Here is a 23525-nt window from a genome sequence, read left to right as displayed (position 1 = left end):
TGTCAGGTTATGAGAATGTATGGAAAGAAAGGAGAGACTAGAGAAAGCGAATCATAGAGCCAGTCTCTAAGAAAGGTTGCAGGAAAATGTATTAAAATTATAGGGGAGTTGCTTTGATGTCATACTGCTGAGGTATTTGAAAAGATTCTGGGAAAGTGTGTATTGAAGGTAGTAGTACAGGTATACCGAGAGAGGAACAAGATGGGTTTAGACCAGGAAGGTTGGCAGTGAATCTAATTTTTAGTGTAAGGCAGCTCCAAAGAGAGAGACTGCGAATATGGTAAGGAATTAGTAATGGTGTTTCTGGACATTGAGAAGGTGTATGATAGTGCGAAAAGAAGGAAGATCTCAGAAACCCTTCATAAAAGGGTAATTGGGAGGCAGACTATAAGAAACATAGCTTAGGAAGTGTATTGAGGAAGTGTATTGAGGAAGTGTGAATTGTGTGAAAGTGGGAGGAAAGAATACAGACTTGTGTGAACAGAAAATTTTTTTGGAGCAAGGTAGTATGGACCTTTGGTGCAGAGCTAAGCGGAGGGTCTGAATCAGAGGCTGAGATGGTTCTGCGACCGTGTGGGCTGCAGATTCCTTGACTTGCGCCATAGGGTGGTGGGGTTTCGGGTTCCGCTGGATAAGTCAGGAGTCCACTACACGCAGCAGGTGGCTACACGGGTAGCAGGGGTTGTGTGGCGTGGACTGGGCGGTTTTTTTAGGTTAGATGGCCTCGGGCAAGTACAGAAACGGCAACAGCCTCAAAGGGTGCGGCGCACAGTCAGGACATGCGGGGACCTAGCAGCAATCGGTATTGTAATTGTAAACTGTCAAAGCTGCATTGGTAAAGTACCGGAACTTCAAGCGCTGATAGAAAGCACCAAAGCTGAAATCGTTATAGGTACGGAAAGCTGGCTGAAGCCGAAGATAAATTCTGCCGAAATTTTTACAAAGGCACAGACGGTGTTTAGAAAGGATAGATTGCACGCAACCAGTGGTGGCGTGTTTGTCGCTGTTAGTAGTAGTTTGTCCTGTAGTGAAGTAGAAGTGGATAGTTCCTGTGAATTATTGTGGGTGGAGGTTACACTCAACAACCGAGCTAGGTTAATAATTGGCTCCTTTTACCGACCTCCCGACTCAGCAGCATTAGTGGCAGAACAACTGAAAAAAAACCTGGAATACATTTCACATAAATTTTCTCAGCATGTTATAGTCTTAGGTGGAGATTTCAATTTACCAGATATAGACTGGGACACTCAGATGTTAAGGACGGGTGGTAGGGACAGAGCATCGAGTGACATTATACTGATTGCGCCATCCCAAAATTACCTTGAGCAATTAAACAGAGAACCGACTCGTGGAGATAACATCTTGGACCTACTGATAACAAACAGACCCGAACTTTTCGACTCTGTAAGCGCAGAACAGGGAATCAGTGATCATAAGGCTGTTGCAGCATCCCTGAATATGGAAATAAATAGGAATATAAAAGAAAGGAGGAAGGTGGATCTGTTTAGCAAGAGTAATAGAAGGCAGATTTCAGACTACCTAACAGATCAAAACGAAAATTTCTGTTCCGACACTGACAATGTTGAGTGTTTATGGAAAAAGTTCAAGGCAATCGTAAAATGCGTTTTAGACAGGTACATGCCGAGTAAAACTGTGAGGGATGGGAGAAACCCACCGTGGTTCAACAACAAAGTTAGGAAACTACTGCGAAAACAAAGAGAGCTTCACTGCAAGTTTAAACACAGCCAAAACCTCTCAGACAAACAGAAGCTAAACGATGTCAAAGTTAGCGTAAGGAGGGCTATGCGTGAAGTGTTCAGTGAATTCGAAAGTAAAATTCTATGTACCGACTTGACAGAAAATCTTAGGAAGTTCTAGTCTTACGTTAAATCAGTAAGTGGCTCGAAACAGCATATCCAGACACTCTGGGATGATGATGGCATTGAAACAGAGGGTGACACACGTAAAGCTGAAATACTAAACACCTTTACCCAAAGCTGTTTCACAGAGGAAGACCGCACTGCAGTTCCTTCTCTAAATCCTCGCACAAACGAAGAAATGGCTGACATCGAAATAAGTGTCCAAGGGATAGAAAAGCAACTGGAATCACTCAGCTGAGGAAAGTCCACTGGACCTGATGGGATACCAATTCGATTCTACACAGAGTACGCGAAAGAACTTGCCCCCCTTCTAAGAGCCGTGTACCGCAAGTCTCTAGAGGAACGGAAGGTTCCAAATGATTGGAAAAGAGCACAGGTAGTCCCAGTCGTCAAGAAGGGTCGTGGAGCAGATGCGCAAAACTTTAGACCTTTATCTCTGACGTCGATCTGTTGTAGAATTTTAGAACATGTTTTTTGCTCACGTATCATGTCATTTCTGGAAAGCCAGGATCTAATCTGTAGGAATCAACATGGATTCCGGAAACAGCGATCGTGTGAGACCCAACTCGCTTTATTTGTTCATGAGACCCAGAAAATATTAGATACAGGCTCCCAGGTAGATGCTATTTTCCTTGACTTCCGGAGGGCGTTCGATACATTTCCGCACTGTCGCCTGATAAACAAAGTAAGAGCCTACGGAATATCAGACCAGCTGTGTGGCTGGATTGAAGAGCTTTTACCAAACAGAACACAGCATGTTGTTCTCAATAAGGAGACGTCTACAGACATTAAAGTAACCTCTGGCGTGCCACGGGGGAGTGTTATGGGACAATTGCTTTTCACAAAAAAAAAAAAAAAATATATATATATATATATATATATATATATATATATATATATATATATATATATATATATATATATATAAAAAAAAATGACCTGGTAGATAGTGTTGGAAGTTCCATGCGGTTTTTCGCAGATGTTGCTGTAGTATACAGAGAAGTTGCAGCATTACACAATTGCAGTGAAATGCAGGAAGATCTGCAGTGGATAGGCACTTGGTGCAGGGAGTGGCAACTGACCCTTAACATAGACAAATGTCGCGCGTTTCGTCACAGGGTTATTTGGTAAGCGTGATAGCGCTATGGAGATGTTTAGCAAACTCCAGTGGCAGACTCTGCAAGAAGTGCTCTGTATCGCGATGTAGCTTGCTGTCCAGGTTTCTAGAGGGTGCGTTTCTGGATGAGGTATCGAGTATATTGCTTCCCCCTACTTATACCTCCCGAGGAGATCACGAATGTGAAATTAGAGAGATTCGAGCTCGCACGGAGGCTTTCCGGCAGTCGTTCTTCCCACGAACCATACGTGACTGGAACCGGAAAGAGAGGTAATGACAGTGGCACGTAAAGTGCCCTCCGCCACACACCGTTGGGTGGCTTGCGGATTATAAATGTAGATAGATGTGTAGATGTAGATGTAGTGCACTATACTCTTTACTTTTCATTGCTATTGTGGATGAGATATGACAGGACTGGCAGTGCAAATACAAGATAAAAGTATCAAAGCAGTGATGTTTGCAGTTGATTTAATGATGTCACGGAATTATAGAAGGAGAGCTGCAAGAAAAGCCAAATGTGTGGAAGTTGCGGTATGGTATGATTGAAATTAGCCTAAATGCAAATAAGTGTGGAGCGATGATAACAGTGAGGAATAAGAGGAGAGTAGCAGTGATTATAAGTATAAGAAGGCAAGCACTAAAGATAGTGGAATGTTTCAAATACCTGTGGAGCATAATAGAAGACATTGAAAGGAATAATGATGATGAGATTATTGAAATAGGAAGGCAAGTCCATGATTCCCTGCAATGTGCAAGAAGTGTGCTATGGAACAAGGACATACCACCCAAAAAGAAGCAGTTGTTATACCAAGCATATTATGCTTCACTGCTAACATGTACATCAGAAATGTGGGTAATGAAGAAAAGGCTTGAGCAGGATATAGGCTGATGAGATGAAGTTTCAAAGAAGCAGAACGTACTTACCAAAATGGATAGAGTAAGGAAAGAATTATGGAGAGAACTAGTGAAAGATGAGCCGTTGCAAGAGATCATAGAAAAGACAAGATAAGATGGTAAGAGCATGTTAAAAGACTGAAAGTTGGCAGGATACAGACAGGCCCATGAAATAACTATAGGAGACAAGAGACATAGAGGAAGATAGAGACGTAGATGGATTGTTGGGATGATGATGATGATGATGATGATGATGATGATGATATCATCATCATCATCATCATCATCATCATCATCATCATGAGTGGGAAGTCATTTAAGAAACTTTAGATCACTACAGTTATCAGATTACCCTCACCATGAAAAGGGATATGTAAAAAAATAACCAGAACAAGTAATGATCCAGAAATGCTACTGAATGATAAACAGTACTGTAACATATTAAGAAAAGTTTATGCACATCTTGTTTGAAATTTATAGACATCACAATGAAGTAAAGTCAATATGAAATATTGTTAAAAGAAATATGGGGAAAGAAGCCATGCTATAGAATATGACATTATTGCAGGTAAAGAGAATGGGAGCATTTTGAAAAAAGACTGTTGCTGCATGGTAAGCATTTTTAAATAAACTCCAGGCAACACACGCGCGCGTGCCCAAGCAAGCACACTTCACACACACGACAACCATCTCCGCCAGCTCGAGCCGGAGTGCAACAGTCATGCTGAGTGGCAACCTGTAGTGGGGCGGGTAAAGGGAAAGATAGGCGGACACATTGACAGAAGGCATCACACAAAGAGGGTGTGAGGATGTGAATAGGGAGGAGGTGACGGGGCAGAGTGAGTGGAGGGTGTGGAGACTGTAGGTTACTGTAGATTGAAGGCGGATAATTTCAGGAGCAGAGAATGTGTTGCAAGGACAACTCCCATCTTCACAGTTCAGAAAAGCTGGTGGTGAAGGGGAAGAGTCAGCTGGTTGGTAATCTCGCCAATTTAAAATTTGAGCAATGAATGCAGCAGGCTTGGTTTACAATATGGCTGCTTTCATAGGTGGCCCAGCATTTGATGGGGTAGGATAAACCTGTGGCATGACTGGATTAGGAAGTGCTGGGTGGGTGGATTGGGCAGGTGTTGCACCTGGGTCTTCCACAGGGATACAGTCCTTGTGACAAATGATTGGGACTGGCATAGGATGGACTAAGATGTTGTGGCAGTTGGTTGTGCAAGGAGCAACACTTTAGGAGGGGTGGGAAAAATCTTGCATAGGATGACCCTGATTTCAGGGCATGATGATAGGTAATCAAAGCCCTGACGAAGGATGTGATTCAGCTGTCCCAATCCGGGGCGATGTTGAGTGACGAACAGGGCACTCCATTGTAGCTAGTTCTTGTGGGTGTTGGGAGGGTAGGGGGCATGTGGGGAAATTGCACAAGAGATCTGTTTGCTGCTAAGGTCTGGCGGTTAGTGCCTGCCTGAGAAGGCCTTGGGGTACATATCGATAGCTGCCTTCCCTTCCACCCTTCCACACAAAAAAATCCCTCCCATACAGTCTACCCCATGTGGGTCCAGGGGTTAGAATAGGCCTGAGGTATCCCTGCCTGTCGTAAGATGTGACTAAAAGGAGTTCCCAGCTGGGTGATACTCCTGTTTCCGTCACTCCCCATAAAGTCCTCAGCATGGTCCAGGGGATTATTTTCCACCGCGACTTCCTCTTGCAGTCTGATGACGAACTCCACGCCAATCTAGTACAGCGGGGTGTTCATTGCGTCTGGTGCGTTTACAGGGGACCCAAAGACAACAGGGTTGCTACTGGTGCCTTCATCTTGGTCTTGAGGGTGATACATTGCCTGAAAAGGCCAAGGTGAAGGTTTACTGCTGTGATGTTAAACCATATGTCCCTCCCCCTATGCGGTGCTTTAAGTGCTGGAAATTCAGGTATATGTCTTCCCACTGCACTTCCAGCACCTTATGTCGAGATTGCGGACGTCCACTGCATTCAGATACTCCATGTGCGCCTCCTCCCACTTGTATCAACTGTAGAGAGCAGCACTCCCCCTGCTCGCCAGACTGCACAGTACTCCAAAATGAGCAGAAAATCATGGAGTACAAGCCCCTGGACAGGTTGACTTACCAAGAGGCTAAATGTAAATTTGAAAGATTACACCCGGTTCGGTTGACGTCCACATATGCTGCAGCTACATTACTATCGCCATTACAAAAGTACCAGTTGTACCACACTCTGTGCCATGAACAGTGGGCCCTCTGGGCCTCCAGAATACATTCGCCCCCTTGGTGGTAGGGGGAAAATCTCCTTCCGTCGCTCCCAAAGTACCTACTTCGGGAGCAAGGCCCCACCAAGGCATTCGCTAGCTTATCAAAAGACGGAAGCGGTAATGTTGGGAGAGGTATGTCTCGACCATTGAGTGCCATATGTCACCTTCCCAAGTCTGGACGAAGGTCAGACGTGTTTGTGGATACCAGACCCGACAGGTGTCACTGGCATTAACATCAATGACATGCGATCTACCGACGCAAACGCAATTGCTGAGCACTGTGCTCGAGCCTCCGCGTCAGAGAATTATCACCCAGCATTTTGCATCCTCAAACGGCGGATGGAAAGCAAAGCCCTCTCGTTCATTGAACGTCACAGTGAACCCTACAGTGCTCCATTTACAGAGTGGGAGCTCCTCAGAATCCTTGCACATTGCCCCGACACAGCTCCTGGGCCAGATCGGATCCACAGTCAGGTGCTCAAACATCTCTCATCCGACCACAAGCAACATCTCGTCATCTTCAACCGGATCTGGTGTGATGGTGTCTTTCCATCACAATGGTGAGAGAGCACTATCATTCCAGTGCTGAAACCCGGCAAATACCCGCTTGATGTGGATAGCTATCAGCCTCACCAAAATTCTTTGTAAGCTGTTAGATAGTATGGTAAGTCGGCAGTTGTGTTGGGGTCCTGGAGTTGCATGGCGTACTGGCTACATGCCAGGGCGGATTCTGCCGTGGTCGCTCTACTACTGATAATCTAGTTTCCCTCGAGTCTGCTGTCCAGATGCCATCACCTGGTTGCTGTATTTTTTTTAATTTACAAAGAGCTTACAACATGATCTGGTGACATCATATCCAGCCACATTATATGAGTTGGGTCTGTGGGGCCCACACCCGATTTTTATCCAAAATTTCCTGTTGCTCCGTACTTTCCGTGTACAAGTTGGTGCCTCCCATAGTTCCCCAATATCCAGGAGAAAGGGAGCCTTCCACAAAGTGCAGTCATGATCTCTAGCCCACGGCTTCAAGTTTTCAGCTGCGAAGTCGTGTATCATGCACTTCTGTCGGTGTCGTACCATTAATCCAGAACCAGAACTTTACCTTAATGACGATCCACTCACTGTAGTGGAGACATATCGATTCTTAGGATTGGTTTTCGTCGCCCGATTGACATGGCTTCCTCATCTGCGTCAGCTGAAGAGGAAGTGCTGGCAGCACCTCAGTGCCCTGTGCTGCCTGAACAACACCAATTGAGGTCCAGATCGCTCTACACTGCTGCAGCTCTACAGAGCCCTTGTTCAATCCCACGTTGACTATGGGAGTTTGATTTATGGTTCGTCAGCACCCTCAGCGTTGAGTTGACTCGACCCAGTACACCACTGTGGTGTTAGACTGGCAACGGTAGTTTTTAGGACAAGTCTGGTGACCAGCATCCTGGTGGAGACCAGAGTCCCTCCATTGAAGGTTAGGCGTGCACAACTGCTCGCCAGTTACATTGCGCACATTCATAGTTCTCTTGAGCATCCGAATTATAGTCTCCTTTTCCCACCCATGGCGGTTCATCTCCTGCATCAGAGGTCCAGGTCAGGGCTTCTGATTGCAGTTTGCATCCGATCTCGTCTGTCTGTAGTGGAGTCCTTGCCTTTACCACCTATACTAGAGGTCCATTCACATACACCTAAATGGTGTACACCTAGGCCGAAGCTTCACCTGGACCTTTCACATGGTCCTAAGGATTCAGTTAATGCTGCAGCTCTCTGCTGTAACTTCCTCTCAATTCTTGGGATGTACCGGGACCATGAAGTGGTTTACACTAACGGCTCGATGGCTGATGGTCATGTTGGCTTCACGTATGTTCATGGAGGACATATTGAACAGCACTCCTTTCCATATGGCTGCAGTGTTTTCACTGAAGAGCTGGCAGCCATTTCTCGTGCTCTTGAGCATATCAGTTCATACCCTGGCGAGTTGTTTCTTCTCTGTACTGACTCCTTGAGCAGTCTACAGCTATCGACCAATGCTAACCCTGCCATCCTTTGGTAGCATCCATCCAGGAGTCCATCTATGCCCTGGCACGGTCCAGTCATTCCATGGTGTTTGTGTGGACCCCAGGCCACGTCGGAATCCCAGAAATAAACTTGGCGACAGGCTGGCCAAACAGGCTACATGGTTACCACTTCTGGAGAATCACATCCCTGTAACTGACCTGCAATCATTATTATGCCACACAGTTTTCAGCTTTGGGAGATGGAATGGCATAATCTCATTATGCACAACAAATTGCATGCCGTTAAGGAGATTATGAATGTGTGGAAGTCCTACATGCGGGCCTCTTGCAGGGACTCTGTAGTTCTCTGCCGGCTCTGCATTGGCCATATGTGGCTAACACGTGACTACCTCCTCCATCATGAGGACCCACCTAGGTGTCTGTGGCTTGCATATGATTGTCGTCCACATCTTACTGGACTGCCCACCTTTAGCCCCTCTGCGGCAGATTTTTAACCTTCCCAGCACCCTACCTTCGGTGTTGCGCAACAATGCCCAACAGCAGATTTAGTTTTACGTTTTATTCGTGAGGTGGGTTTTTATCGTACCATCTAACAGTGGGCATTTAGCCTTCTCTCCAAGGCTGCCACCCTCCCTCCATTTTAACTCTGTCTTACTTTCTTTGCATTTGTTTGTCTTGGTGGTTGTCTTTTCCCTACATGTGTTCATCTCGTCTTGTCTGTTTGGGGAGGACATTTTAATGTGTTGCTGAGTGGCTGGCTCATCTTTTTTTATTATTGTGATCAACCAGCCCAGACCATCTTCTCTATGGTTTTAATACCTTCTTTTACTTTTCCTTGTGGTGTGTGTTTTCCATGTTTCCTGTTTGTTCCATTCGTTTTCTTTTTAGGTGTTGTTCCCCATTTTTCCCCCTTTTACTTTCCCAAACGTATTTTGAGTGTTTTTGTACCTTGAGTCTTGCTTGCGTCAGGAAAAATGGACTGATGACCCTGTAGTTTGGTCTCTTTATACCCCAAACCAACCAACTATCCCATACAGTCTGACCACCTGGGGACAGCATCTGCAGTGACTAGGAATCCTTGCCCATTAAGCTGCTGGTCCCACCAAGGCCTCCACAGATAGGCACTATTCCCTAGACACAGTTCACAGACAGATCTTTTGTGCCATTTCCCCTATCATCCCACCACCTCCAAGAACCAGCTACAAAGGAATGGCACCTTTTGTCACCTAGTACCACCACATACTGGATCAGCTGAACCACATCTTTCATCAGGGCCTTGATTACCTATCATCCTGTCCTGAAATTAGGACCATCCTATACCTGGATCATTCCTACTCCTCCTAAAGTGGTATTCTGTCCCCTACCCAACCTTTACAACATTCTAATTCATCCCTATGCCACTCCCAATCCCACCCCTTTGTCATAGGGATGATATCCATGAGGAAGACCCAGATGCATGACCTGCCCAATACACCTACCGAATACTTACTATTCTAGTCCTGCTCCATCTACCCTATCAGAGGCTGGGCCACCCTTGAAAGCAGCAATGGGAGTGTACCCGTGCTGCTGCAGTCACTGCACGGCCTTCAATATTTGTCCACCCCTTCTGTCCAAATTACGTGTTGGCCACTGCCAATGCACCTGCCCATCTTTCTCCTTCTCCGCTCCTCCGCTTTTCTGCTCCCCCCCCCCCCCTCCCCCCCAGCCTTCCGAGGCTGCACCTGACAGCCTTGTCATGGCACCCTCCAGTCCCTGCATACTCCACCAGATGGCGCTCTTCTCTCCCCCTGCCTATACCCTGCTATCCCGCTCCCTTTTGTACCCCACTCCATACTGCTGCTCAGCGTGACTGTTGCATTCCGGTCTGAGCTGCCAGAGATATCAGTTATGTGTGCATGAGGTGTGCTTGCTTGTATGAATATGTGTGTGTGTGTGTGTGTGTGTGTGTGTGTGTGTGTGTGTGTGTGTGTGTGTGTGTGTGTGCTTTCTTTTCTTTTCTTTTTTTCTCCTGAAGAAGGCTATGGCCAAAACCTAAATGCATGACAGTCATTGCATTGTGCTTCTATGCAATTCAGTGTTATCTTTATGGTAAGTAACAAACTGTCCTCTTCCTAATACACTAGACTCTCGTTAATCTGGCCCTCAGTAGTCTGGCCTCTCAGTTATACGGCGCACATCCAAAAACACATGCACAATGAATTATCGTGCGCAACAATGCTTAGTTAAACAATGCTTTATATACTGTATTTGAAATTGTATCTTTCTTTACAGTCCAGAATCATGTCTTCTAAAAGGAACCTCGTTACGCCAGACCTCATGTAGAAACTCAAAAGTTTAGATAAGTTAAATCAGTGTTCTTCGCAGAAAGCCATTGCTGCTGAGTTCAATGTTGGACGAACAACTATTTAAGACATCAAAAAGAAAGAAGAAGGTTTTGCAAAAGAGTGAGAATGAAGAACTGGACGTAGCTGTTTATAGATGATTCGTACAACAAAGCAGTAAAGAATTCCAAGTCAGTGACCTGATTATAAAGGAAAAAGCAGCGGCATTTAACAAACAACTTGGCGGTAGTAACTTGTTTTCAGTGAGTGAAGGTTGGCTATCTGGAAAAAACAACGTGGCCTTCGGCAGATGACAGTCACTGGGGAAAGCCGTTCAGCTAACGATAGGGATGCTGATGAGTTTGTAAGCAAGATATAGGACATAATAGAGGAAAAAGATTTAACTGCTGATGCCTTGTATATTGCTGATGAAACGGGACTCTTTTACAAGATGCTTCCTTCAAAAATATTAGCTGCCAAGAACAAGAAGGAAGCGCATGATTACAAGCAACATGAACAGCATGTAACATTAATAGCATGTTGTAATGCAAATGGGACTCACAAACTACCATTTGTGGTGATTGCGAAGTCCCAACATCCATGTTGTTTTCAGCACACTGACATAAATACTCTACCAATGCAGTATTGCACTCAGAAGAAAGCACAGGTGGACAGACAAATAATCTCTTGGTGGTTCCATGAAACGTGTGTACCAGCAGTGAGAAAAGAGCTAAACAAGGAAAAGCTTCCACTGAAAGCTATCCTTATAATTGACAATGCTCCCAGTCACCCTTCAGCTGTTTCTCTAAAGTCCGATGGTATACATGTATAAGCACTCTTTCTCCCACCTGACGTGACAGCCCCAATTCAGTCCATGGACCAGGGAATTTTGGAATCAATTAAATGTCATTATCGACATTCACTTCTCGTCTCGTTGCTGAACAAAAGTGAAAATGACTCTATCAAGACTATGCTGAAGGCATGGAAAGCAATTAACATATGTGATGATGTTTTCCAAGCAGCCGAAGCATGGGATAAAGTGGAGAGCGCTACCATAATGAAGAGCTGGAGAAAATTGTGGCCATCCATTGATGCCGAGTTGGATCCAGTAGTGAGTGACAGCAATGAGCCTGTCAATTCGGAATTATCAATTACTTTGTACAGTGGCATGTTCCACAACCATCCAGGAGGAGAAGAAATTGATGATGAAGATGTCACGAAGTGGCTGAATGAGGAAAACTGTGATACGGACTAAACTTTAACAGATGATGAAATTATCAAAAGCATGCAAGAATGTAATGATGAAAATGATGAAGAAGGGGACACAGGAGGAGAGAGCATGAAGATTTCTCATACTGCTGGTGCTGAAACTGCCAACGGGGTACATTACGCAACAACCAGATACATGCAGTACCGATGTAATGCTTGTGAAGCAGTTGCGTGATAAAGCGTATCACCATTGCGTGTCATCATTGTGACAGTTAAAAATTTGGGACACGTTTCATAGTGAGTGATACGACACAGTGTACATTTAAGGACTAAGTTTTCTTTTAAAATTAATGTATTTTTGGATTTAATAAATTATATTCTCTGTGTTTTAAAATTGTATCCTTCGGTTTAATAAAGTACAGTACACCATATCCCCTGTCTTTTCAAAATAAATAAAAAACAAAATAAGTAAATAAAATAAATTTCAGACACTCAATAATCCGGAATTTCCATTAATCCGGCATTCGTATGTGCCAGGAATGGCCAGATTAGTGAAAGTCTAGTGTATTATAGATATTTTTAATTTTTTCTTTTGAAAAATAGGTGAAAAATTACTGCAAACAGTTCACAATATAAAGCAGTACATTACATTGAAAGAAGCAATACAAAGGACATTAAGTGAAATAAAAATTAATCTCACATCCCCCATCTGAAATAAGGAAGGTCATGACTTCTCTAAAAAGTAAAAATTCATAAAGGATGGATAATATCTGTGATTATCCACCGAAAAGAAGTCACTCTATAATATTTAATGTTCTCGGTCACTTACGTCAAAAAAGTCAAAGTAGGTTCCTTACTCAGGAAATGAGTGCAGGGGAGCAGATCCATGAATTCTGCATTGCTGCTGTTTGAAAAGTCTTAGTAGAGGTGTTGTGTTGCTGCCTTTCTCCAAACTGTTATGAATCGTCATATATAAAACTGTGTCATATGGAAGGCTGTGACGAGCGCATGTACTGGGTAGTGCTGGGTTTGTGTTGTTGTAGATGAAAGGAAGTGAGAGGGTTAAAACTGGTGCTGACATGTAGCCTACTCCTTTTGTGCAGCACCTAGATGGTGGCTGAACTTAATATCACCATGCAATGGGCAAATTACCATCAACAGTGTTACATGCCCTCACTTCATGAGACTGTGCAGATATGTTTGGAATTTTACCAAGGACATTGTTACAAAAACTGATGATTGAGACCTTTACATCGCCACCTCTACCCCCCTTACCGGCCAGATAACTGGAACTGGAAAACCACGATTCGGAATAGGTTACCTTGGAGTCAAGCACCTCCTGCTCAGGTGTGCTTTTCCAACCTTAGCTGTGGAGACAGGCAGTTACTTATGTAATGCATCATTAATTCAGGGTCTTTCCCTAACAGATTAAAATATGCCATTGTTAGTCTTCTCTGTAAGAAGGATGACTCCACAGATGCCAGTACAATTCCACAGTGTCACTCCTTACATCATTTTCTAAAATTTTTGGGAAAGTAATGTACCTCAGGATTGTAGCTTTATTCATCTGTAGATCTCTTTTTGCAAGGATATAGGACATGTTGAAGTATTTAAAAGTTTAGACCAATTCAAAATAAACTAATTCGTATATACTGTACATACATTTACAGAATTCCAGTTAGAGACAATCTTTAGATTTACTCCTGGTACACAATACTTTTTTTTACAAATAACTTGTTAAATAATGTAGTGCCACACTGTTCACTCATCTCACTATCAGCCACTGCACACACTATACACACATTGTTTCATAACACTTCACTCACTACACACACACACACACACACACACACACACCGATGTGATCTCTGGGCCATTTTCTGTACCACAACTTCCCATTTGCTATCCTAAAAACTGATTCAGCATCCCTCTATAATGGGTGAGATGTTGAGCTCAGAAAGAGGAAGAGGTGTTAGTATTGTGCTATGCATAGCTTGGGGGTAAGTTTTTCTAGAAAAGTAAAAAAGAAGGAAGAAAACATAATGTGAAGGTGTTGTGTGGAATGTTGGATGTTTTATAACAATATTATTATTTATTTGTATAACATTTTTTTACCAAACCACTACTCTGTTTTATCTAAGTAATCCTTCAATGTATAAAATGTGTTGCTTAATAGGAACTTTTTAGCTGCCTTTTTAAATGAGTGTACGTTTGCAATTTCTTTAATCTCTTTTGGTAATTTATTGTACAGTTCTATTCCTTGGTAGAAAATGCTGCTTTGAGTTTTATGTTTATTTTTTCTTGATAATTGTAAGTTGAGTCTAGCTCTTGTTCCATGGTCATGGACAGAGCTGTTTATGCAGTAATTACCAATGTTATTTTTGATGTGTACAGCTGACTGATAGATATATTCACACGGAGCAGATCTACTACTACTACTACTACTACAGCTCGACTACTATTGTTGTTGTTATTCTTAGGGCTCTTTTCTGGAGATTGAAAATTGTGTTCATATTTTGTGCATTTGTTCCCCCCAAAAGAATGCCATAGCTAAGAATTGGGCATACAACACTGCGTGTTACAACTGATGATAGGATTCTAAGGGCGTAACGTGTTGATGACCTCTTTGCAAGTACCTTTGTGTGTTCACACCACTTCAACTGATAATTGCTTTCTCTGCAAGTAGCTCTCTTGTTTTCTCAGTGACTATAATATTGCTGTCATCAGTGAAGAGATTTTTTTTTCATAATGAGTACCACTACTGGCAAAGTCATTGATGTATATCAGGAATAGTATGGGTCTAATATGCTACCTTGTGGAATCCCTATATTAATGTGTTTTGGTTCTGATAAGTGTTTTACTAAACGTTTAGATCTATTTGAAGTATGCGTTGTCTCTACTCTTTGATCGAGATCAGTCATTAGCAACCCCTGTTATTCTTAATGCTTCTAATTTATTTAATAGAATCTTGTGGTCGACTGTATCAAAGGCCTTAGAAAGATCATTTTTGTAATAATGGGGTACTTAGCCCCTCTACTGAAACTGAGCACTTAATAAAATCTTTACATTTATATATTTACATCTACATCTACATTTATACTCTGCAAGCCACCCAATGGTGTGTGGCGGAGGGCACTTTACATGCCACTGTCATTACCTCCCTTTCCTATTCCAGTCGCGTATGGTTTGCAGGAAGAACGACTGCCGGAAAGCCTCCGTGCATGCTCGAATCTCTCTAATTTTACATTCGTGATCTCCTCGGGAGCTATAAGTAGGGGGAAGCAATATATTCAATACCTCATCTAGAAACGCACCCTCTTGAAACCTGGACAGCAAGCTACACCACGATGCAGAGCACCTCTCTTGCAGAGTCTGACACTTGAGTTTGCTAAACATCTCCGTAACACTATCACGCTTACCAAATAACCCTGTGATGAAACGTGCCGCTCTTCTTTGGATCTTCTCTATCTCCTCTGTCAACCCGACCTGGTATGGATCCCACACTGATGAGGAATACTCAAGTATAGGTTGAACAAGTGTTTTGTAAGCCACCTCCTTTGTTGATGAACTACATTTTCTAAGGACTCTCCCAATAAATCTCAACGTGGCACCCGCCTTACCAACAATTAATTTTATATGATCATTCCACTTTAAATTGTTCTGCGAATCGTCCAGTCGATTAAGACTGACATAGCTCCCTTGTTTGTTGCATGTTTGGAAGAGGAACCACAAATACATAATTTTCATTGTGATTGCAACATGTGCAAGATATAAATCAATGATATAACTAAAATATGAAACTTTGATATCAAACACCTCTGAAAAATTAAAAACACGTATGTAACACTGCTGTAAAGCATAACACATGAACACTTGCTGACACTTCACTATTAATCTAGCATCTGATCCCTTCTCACAGGAGATATATCACACTACATCTGAAATAGAGCAGGCAACTCTCCGTCCATTCCAGATAACAGTAGCAGTAGAAAACCCAGAGGTATCAGAAAAAGATCAAAAGAATGCCTCCTATAGGTGAGAGTATTAAAATCCTAAAAGTAAACTGCTAAAGCATTTGCAATGAAGTTCCAGAGTTTGAAGTGCTCGTGAAAAGCAGGGAAGCTCATTGAAACCTGAAATTGATAGCAGTGAGACTTTTGGGGAAAATTTAAGTTTATATTGGAAGGATATGCAGATGGGAACTGGGGTTGGTATATTTGTAGCAGTAGACAAGAAACTCAGTTCCACTAAGACAGAAATTGTAGCTGCACGTGAGATTTTTTGCCAAGACTCAGTATCAGGCATGGGCATCAAGCAATAATTGGATCCTTCTGTCACCCAACAGACTGATCTCCTGATGTAACCAAAAACTTTAGAGAAAACCTCAGTTCAATTGTGCATAAGTTCCCCAATCATACTGTAATCATCAGTGGAGACTTTAGTCATCCAACAATTAATTTGGAAAATTACAGTTTTGTTAGTGGTGGATGTGACAAGACATCTTGTGAAATATTACTAAATTCCTTCTCTGAAAACTTCCTAGATCAGATAGTGAGGAACCTCACTACTGATGGAAATATATTGGATCTAATGGCAACAAATAGACCTGATTTCTTTCAGGATTTTCATACCAAAACTGGTGTCAGTAACCATTATGCTGTTGTGGCAACAATGATTACCAGAGTATGAAGGAAAACTAAAATAAGCAGTTAGATATATATGGTCAGTAAACTAGATAAAAAATCAGTAGTGTCATATCTCAATGAGGAACTTGAAACTTTCAGCACAGGGCAGGAGTATGTAGGAACTATGACTGAAGTTTGAAAGTGTAGTTGACCATGCACTGGATAGATATGTACGCAGTAGGACAGTTCATAATAGAAGGGAACCTCCATGGTATACATTTGCTATAAAAAACTTCTAAAGAAACAGAGCCTATAACATAATAGGTGTAAAACAAAGTATAGGACTATAGATAGAGAGATGCTGAATGAAACGCTTTTGGCTTCAAGAGAACAATGTGTGATGCCTTCAATGACTGCTGTAGCAGAATATTGTCTAACGATATTTCACAAAACCCAAAGAAATTTTTGGTCGTATCTAAAGACTGTTAAGGGCACCAAAGTGAGTGTCCAGTCTCTAGTGAATGAGACAGGATCTGAAATGGAGGGTAGCAAAGCAGAAGCTGAAATACTTAACTCTGTTTTATAGTGTTCCTTGACAAAGGAAAACCCAGGAGAATTGCCCCAATTCAGTTCTCATACCACTGAAAAGATGCATGAAATAAGTATTAGTGCACACACACACACACACACACACACACACACAAAGAAAGTGCATCTTTTGCACGCATGACCGCTGTTTCTGCCTGCACACACAAAGCAAGTGCATCTTTTGCACGCGTGACCGCTGTTTCTGCCTGCACACACAAAGCAAGTGCATCTTTCGCACGCATGACCTCTGTTTCTGCCTGCTCCGGCAAGAATGCTGGCCGGGGATAGAAGTCGTGTGGGAGGTGTGATTGCTTGTGTGAATTTTTGTGTGTGTTCTTTTCTAAAGAAGCTTTGACCGAAAGCTCAGTGTGTAACAGTCTTTTGTGTTGTGCCTGTCTGCAACTTGAGCATGCCATCTTTGCAGTGAGTAGCAGTCTATTTTTTTTTTTTTTTTCCATAGTATTGTTGACATTCCAACCTGGACTTTCCATTATTTCACTATTAGCTTGTGTCATCTGCAGACATGATCTTGGCTGCAGTTTCTGAGGTGAGGTGTGTGTGTGTGTGTGTGTGCGTGGGTGTGTGTGTGTGTGTGCGTGGGTGTGTGCGTGCGTGGGTGTGTGTGTGCGTGTGTGTCATTTATGTAAATAAAGAACAGAAGGGGTCCTAACATATTATTGGGGTACACCTGTTTCAACTATCCTTTCATCAGATACTAATCTGATTTTATGGTCAGAATGAACAGATGCGAGCTCCACAATGTGTTATCTATTTTAGTAGTATGAGGGAAACGACCTGTTTTCTATTCCTTTTATCCCCATTGCTTCCAGCTTACATAAAAGAATTTCATGTCTAACAGTACTGAAAGCTTGAGAAAGATCCAAATTAACTCCCACAGCATTGTTGTTGTTATCCAAGATTGTTACTATTTCATTGGTGTAAGCCAGTATCGCTACTTCTGTACTTCTGCCTGTTGAAGGCTATGCTGATTATTGTTCAGTAGACTGCGGTCATTTAAGTACTTGGTGATTATTTGTTTCCTTAATCTTTCAGTGATACAAAAATAATTTGTTTCATTAATCTTTCAGTGATACAAAAATAATTTGTTTCATTAATCTCTCAATGATAAAACGTCACCATTTGGGATCTTCTTTGACTTAGTGTTGCCATTTGATTTTGTCAACCTTAATATTTTATTAGAGAAGTTTCATTTTTATGGTATACATAGTTCCGCAGAGGAAGGCTTACTTCTTATTAAAGCAGAATGCAAAAATTTAACATATGCTGTTTGAGTGATAAAAAGAGGGACACCATGTCGTGTGTGGAGAGAAATTAAAGTGGGAGTCCCACTATTGTTCTTACTTTATGTTAATCATCTGCTATTTTATTTGAATCAGGAGGCAACATTTGTTCTGTTTTCAGATGATACAAGCATTGTTTTGAACCCAAACAAAGAAGCACCAACAACAGATATAGCAAATTATGTTTATGTGAAACTTACTCTTTGGTTTCGAACAAATGGGCCAGCTGTAGACTTTGAAAAGCTGCAGTGCCTCCAGTTTTGGGCCATCAAAATGATCCCATTCTCTCATTAACATAGTATGCCAACAAGGAATAATAAGCAGGGTAGAAAGTTCCAAGTGTTTCAGTGTGCATATTGATGAAAACCTACACTGGAAAAACCAAATAGTGCTCTTGCTAAAATGTTTAGGTTTGGCTACTTTTACCACAGAAATAATTGTCATACATGGAGATGTGCAAGTCTGTAAGTTAACGTATTTTGCATGGAATGTAATCTTCACTGTGACTCAGAGTGAAAATGTCATTCTGGAAACAATCCCGCAGGCTGTGGCTAAGGCATGTCTCTTCAAAATCCTTTCTTCCAGGAGTGCTAGTCAAGGAAGCTGGACAGGGATTCCCAGTGAAACTTTTGCATCTTAATGGAAACAACCTTGGCAACGTGTGGGCCCTTGCATGTGCTCCATACAGTCTCAGTCCCTCCGCATGGTATTTGCTTCATACCGAGTGGTAGACACCTGAGTGCAATCATTGTCCCTTAGGCAACAGCAAACATTTTTCCGTGAAGTCATTGACCATCTTGTCTCACAGTGGTATAAATGTATTAACAGTTGTGATGATACTTTTGGAATAATAAAAGTTGATTTACCTTTTTCCATAAGTCTCATTTTCATTAGATAGCCCCTTCTATATTATAAGAAACTGAAACCGAAGTTACTTCTTCTAACATAACCAAATTAAGCACTTGGGAAACGTAAGAATTTCTTTGTAGTTACATTTTGCTCTTGCCAGTCAACATAAAAAAGTAAGGTATTAAAGCAAAAGCCAACATACTCTGCTCTGCCCAGTATGCTTTGCTTCCTGTTGATGATTTTGCATGTAAGATGAGAAGTAATTTTTCATTCGTTGAATATTATCTCTTTGTCACTGTATTTAACACATATTCTTCTTAATAATCGTATACTTTTTTATATATGCCATTTAAAGTGTTGTCTGTAAGTGCTCACCATTCCTTGGTTATTCAGTTAAGGCAGTCGATTATAGTAGTGCAAATAGAATTAACAAATTGGTATAGTTCTTGTGACACTTTTTCTAGTTAAATGCAGTCTCTGTTGGCTTTTTTGAGATTACTTGTGGTTTCTTTGTTTACATTTTGTGTTGGTTTTAATTTCTGCATTGTTTCGTGTAGGGAGAATGGAAGGTCCTGAAAGAGCTGATGTCTCAGCGATGGCTACGGATCTGGCACGTCTTGTGGAGCTCATGATGGACCCAAGCGTGCCTCAGGTGCAGAGGCTCGATGCATACACGACCTGTGAACAGTTTAAGGAAACATCACCGCTGTGTGCACAGTGTGGATTTTACCTGGCCCGAAACACAGAAGTTTCTCATATTGTACGTCACTTTGGATTACAGCTAATGGAACACTGTGTGAAGTACCGATGGAACCAGATATCACAACAGGAAAAACTTTTTATTAAGGTAATCACATGCCAAAAATTTGTAGTAACTGCAAATTTGGAGCACTCTGCATAACAGTTAAATAATAACAGTAATAATAATAATAATAATAATCTCTGTGTGTATGTGTTATTTCCTGGTACTTTTTACAAAAACGTATTCATAGAAGGCAAAGTTGTTACATTTAACATAGAAACAAGGTAAAGGATAGGACTAAGGAAGGCATCATATAGAGGGAAAGAGCACTAAACATTAGGAATCGTGCATACTTATCAATACCGTGTGAACTACTCTATTTATGTGCAGATGATAAAAGCCTTCATTAAAATCACTTGAATGTAGGATAAAGCAGTACTTTTTAAACAGGGGCTTAGGTTTATTTAGAGGTTCAACCAGCACATTTTTCGACATGTGCTCCCAATTGGTCTCTCCAGTGTTCCTGTTGCATGCAGTTGGTTGAAGGAGACACTCTTATCACCTTGTGGAGTAATTAGCCAGTATCAATTGCATGGCTTTTAAGCTTTGTGCATGTATACAAAAAAATAATCTCACTGCTACTGTGGTAGTGTATGTTTCAGCGTCTGTGTGGCTGTATGTTTTGATGTGTGTACTTTTACTAGAAAAAGAGTAAGAGCTTGAAAGCTAGTGTGAATACTGTTTTCTGTTACGTTTTTCTATGTGGTACACACTGGTCAGATGTAGGTGAATGGTTGCCTTTCTCATATATTAAGTATAATTTCTTTACTTTTGGTGTGATAATCTTGGAAGCACTGAACTGCACAATGACCAATATTGCGGTCCTTGCACCACCATCTACTCTCCTTCCTGCTGCACTTGCCTGTCTCCTGTTTATCCATCTGTGTGAACAGACTTTGCTGTGGCAAGTTGTACTGGTCTTGTTTAAAGTAGTTCACTCGTATGCAAAATAATACTGAAAAACAGTAAATTTCATATGACTTCATTCCATACGACTTTTGCCCTACACAGTTCTTCTTTAGATTCCCATTTGTCGCAGTTGTATTACCAGAATACCAAATTGTTTCACATTTGATGTCTCAAATTGTGCATATTTTAAAGAAGAGAGAAAAATAATAAAACTCTTCGCTGATGTCGTAAAAATGTTAGGCAACGCCCTCTTCGTCCTGTAACATTTTTGTAGCTGCTCATCTAACCCCAACAAATCTTGTTCACTTAATATAAGAAGTACCCACAGAACCAGATGCTATTGACAATGACTGAGTGTCTGTCCCATTGTCAGAACAGAAGGAAGAATATTCTTGGAAGAAACAAATAATAATGAAATTGTTAAAACTTCTTGCAGCACAAAATGCTTATATACACTTAGTAAAATGTGTGCAATTGAAATAGAAGAATTTACTACTCCATTAAAATTGTCACTCTCCCATAACTATAAGTTCCCATAACTATGAGTTTTACAACCAACTATATGTACAAGAACATGCAATGAGAAATTGCCTTGCTGGTACACTACCTAGTAATTTTTGTTCACCATATCAAGAAAAAAATTTTAACTACCATCCAAAGTGGACTAACAAAGTCCCATTCTATTTCAGATATTCAGATGATACATTAATTTTATTTGAAGTTACAGAAAACGAAATAGACATCTTCCACTCATAGTCACCGACATAAAAATATCACATTTACAATTAAACATGAACAGAATTGTAAAATAAATTTTCTAGATTTCTAAATCACAAGAAACGGACCAAAGCACAAATTCAACATCAACTGAAAATAGGGAACCACAGACTGTATAACACACAACAGCTCTTGTCATCCAAAAGCACACAGAAAAGCATAGTTTTGAATCTGACTAGAGAGGCTAATAAAGTATCCATTGACTAAAGAAAATCTAACATCTGAATTAAAGTCAGAGAGAAAAACAGCAAAAAATAATGCTTACAACCTCATTATAAATGATAAAATGTGTACCAGAAAACTGCATACAGTGTGCCAGAAAACTGCATACAAATCAAAAGAGAATAAAAGAAAGCATTACCTTAACAAGACAAATTACAGCATATGTACACTAATCTTTTTGGACATCAGATAAGTCACCTTTTTTTGTGAAGTGGACAATTTTAAATTTCTGAACATTTGAAGCTAGTTGCCAATCTTTGCTCTTAACCAGGATCTGACTGGTTACTTATGCAGCTTTTTTCAGACAGTATTTTATTATAGATAACTGCATCATCTGCAAAAAGTCTGAAGTTAACATAATACTGTACAGCAATTCATCATTATACAACATGAACAGCAAGTGTCTCAACACACTTCCCTGGGGCACAGCACATTTTAATTCTACTTTTGTCGATGATTCTCCAACAAAAATACAGGGTTATTCTAAATGATGGACCAATTTTCAAAACTTCGTATTTATACAAATCTAAATCCAAACTGAACAAGCTTTATACCAATGAAAAGAGGAAGTTTCAAAGTTTTTTTCATAATGTTTGAGATCAATTTAATAAATTTAATACTTTGTAATAATTTGTAATTTTTAGTAATTATTTAATAATTAGAAATGTGTTAAATGTTATAAATGTATGCAAATTGGTGTCTGTTGACTTTTCCACTAAGGTGGAACTTCACTTCATTGCTAAAAATTACACGCTGTAGAAATGTGTCATCCTCCATCTTTGCTGGCACATAACCGCAAAATGCTAGACGCTTCTCTTTGCCATTGGGGTTGAGAGCCTGCACAAGTTGCAATCAGTAGGGCTTGTACAGCAAATGCCTTCTCTGAACTTTCCATTCAGTTGATTGGCTTCATTGTTAGACTTAGTGGGACTGCACACAAAACTTCCTTGAATCTGTCGGACATCACCCTGAGGTGGTCATCCTATACTTTTTCCTTTGCACACACTCCCTGTCTGTTTAAATTGCTTAAACCAACAGCTAATGCTTATGCAAGTTGGTGGTTGAATACTGAATTTGGTACAAAATACCCACCGCACTGCAATTTGCTGCTCACCTTTCACGAACTCAGGAACGCAGGAAACCTTGTGCTCCACACTTGTCATCTCTCTCTCACAACTGACAGCGAAACGGATTGATGGCGCTATTGCCCTGCGAACTCTGCTGGCCGCTTCTGAAACCATTGCCGCTGCCCGCTGAAAACGTTGAAACTTCCTCTTATAATTGGTATATAGTTTGTTCATTTTGGATTTATACTTGAATACATCATCATTTAGATAACCTTGTAATATGCTACATTGTCCTTACCAAAAAACCACAACCCAGTCACAAATTTCATTTGGTATCCCATGTACTTTTGTTAATAAGTGTTGCTGTGGTATTGAGTCAAATGATTTTTGGAAGTCAGGAATCCTGCATCTACCTGACTGCTTTGATCCATGGCTTTCGGGATGTCGTGTGAGAAAATTGCAAGTTGCTTTTATCCTGACCAATGTTTTTGGAATCCACATTAGTTGGGATAGGGGCAATTAAGCTAAGAATATTTTTTAAGATTCTGCAACGTATTTTCTAGTATTCTACAACAGATGGATGTCAGAGACATTGAAAGACAATTTTGAGAATCACTTCTGTCACCCTTCTTGTAGATCTGTTTCTCTTTTTGTAGATAGGTGAGAACTATGCTTTCTTCAAA

General features: G+C 41.2%; 1 protein-coding gene across 1 annotated transcript in view; it reads left to right on the top strand.

The window, feature by feature from the left end:
- Positions 1 to 23525, top strand: part of LOC124789677 (exportin-5) — a 200615-nt gene that overhangs the window by 4737 nt on the left and 172353 nt on the right. The window contains exon 2 of the mRNA XM_047257112.1: positions 19623 to 19912. Coding sequence (XP_047113068.1) covers positions 19628 to 19912 — 285 coding nt within the window. The 5' untranslated portion in view covers positions 19623 to 19627. The remainder of the gene's footprint in view (positions 1 to 19622; positions 19913 to 23525) is intronic.

The sequence above is a fragment of the Schistocerca piceifrons genome, chromosome 3 (genome assembly GCF_021461385.2).
Source record: "Schistocerca piceifrons isolate TAMUIC-IGC-003096 chromosome 3, iqSchPice1.1, whole genome shotgun sequence".
In the NCBI taxonomy this organism is placed as follows: domain Eukaryota; kingdom Metazoa; phylum Arthropoda; class Insecta; order Orthoptera; family Acrididae; genus Schistocerca; species Schistocerca piceifrons.
This window is presented reverse-complemented; position numbering and strand designations above follow the sequence as displayed.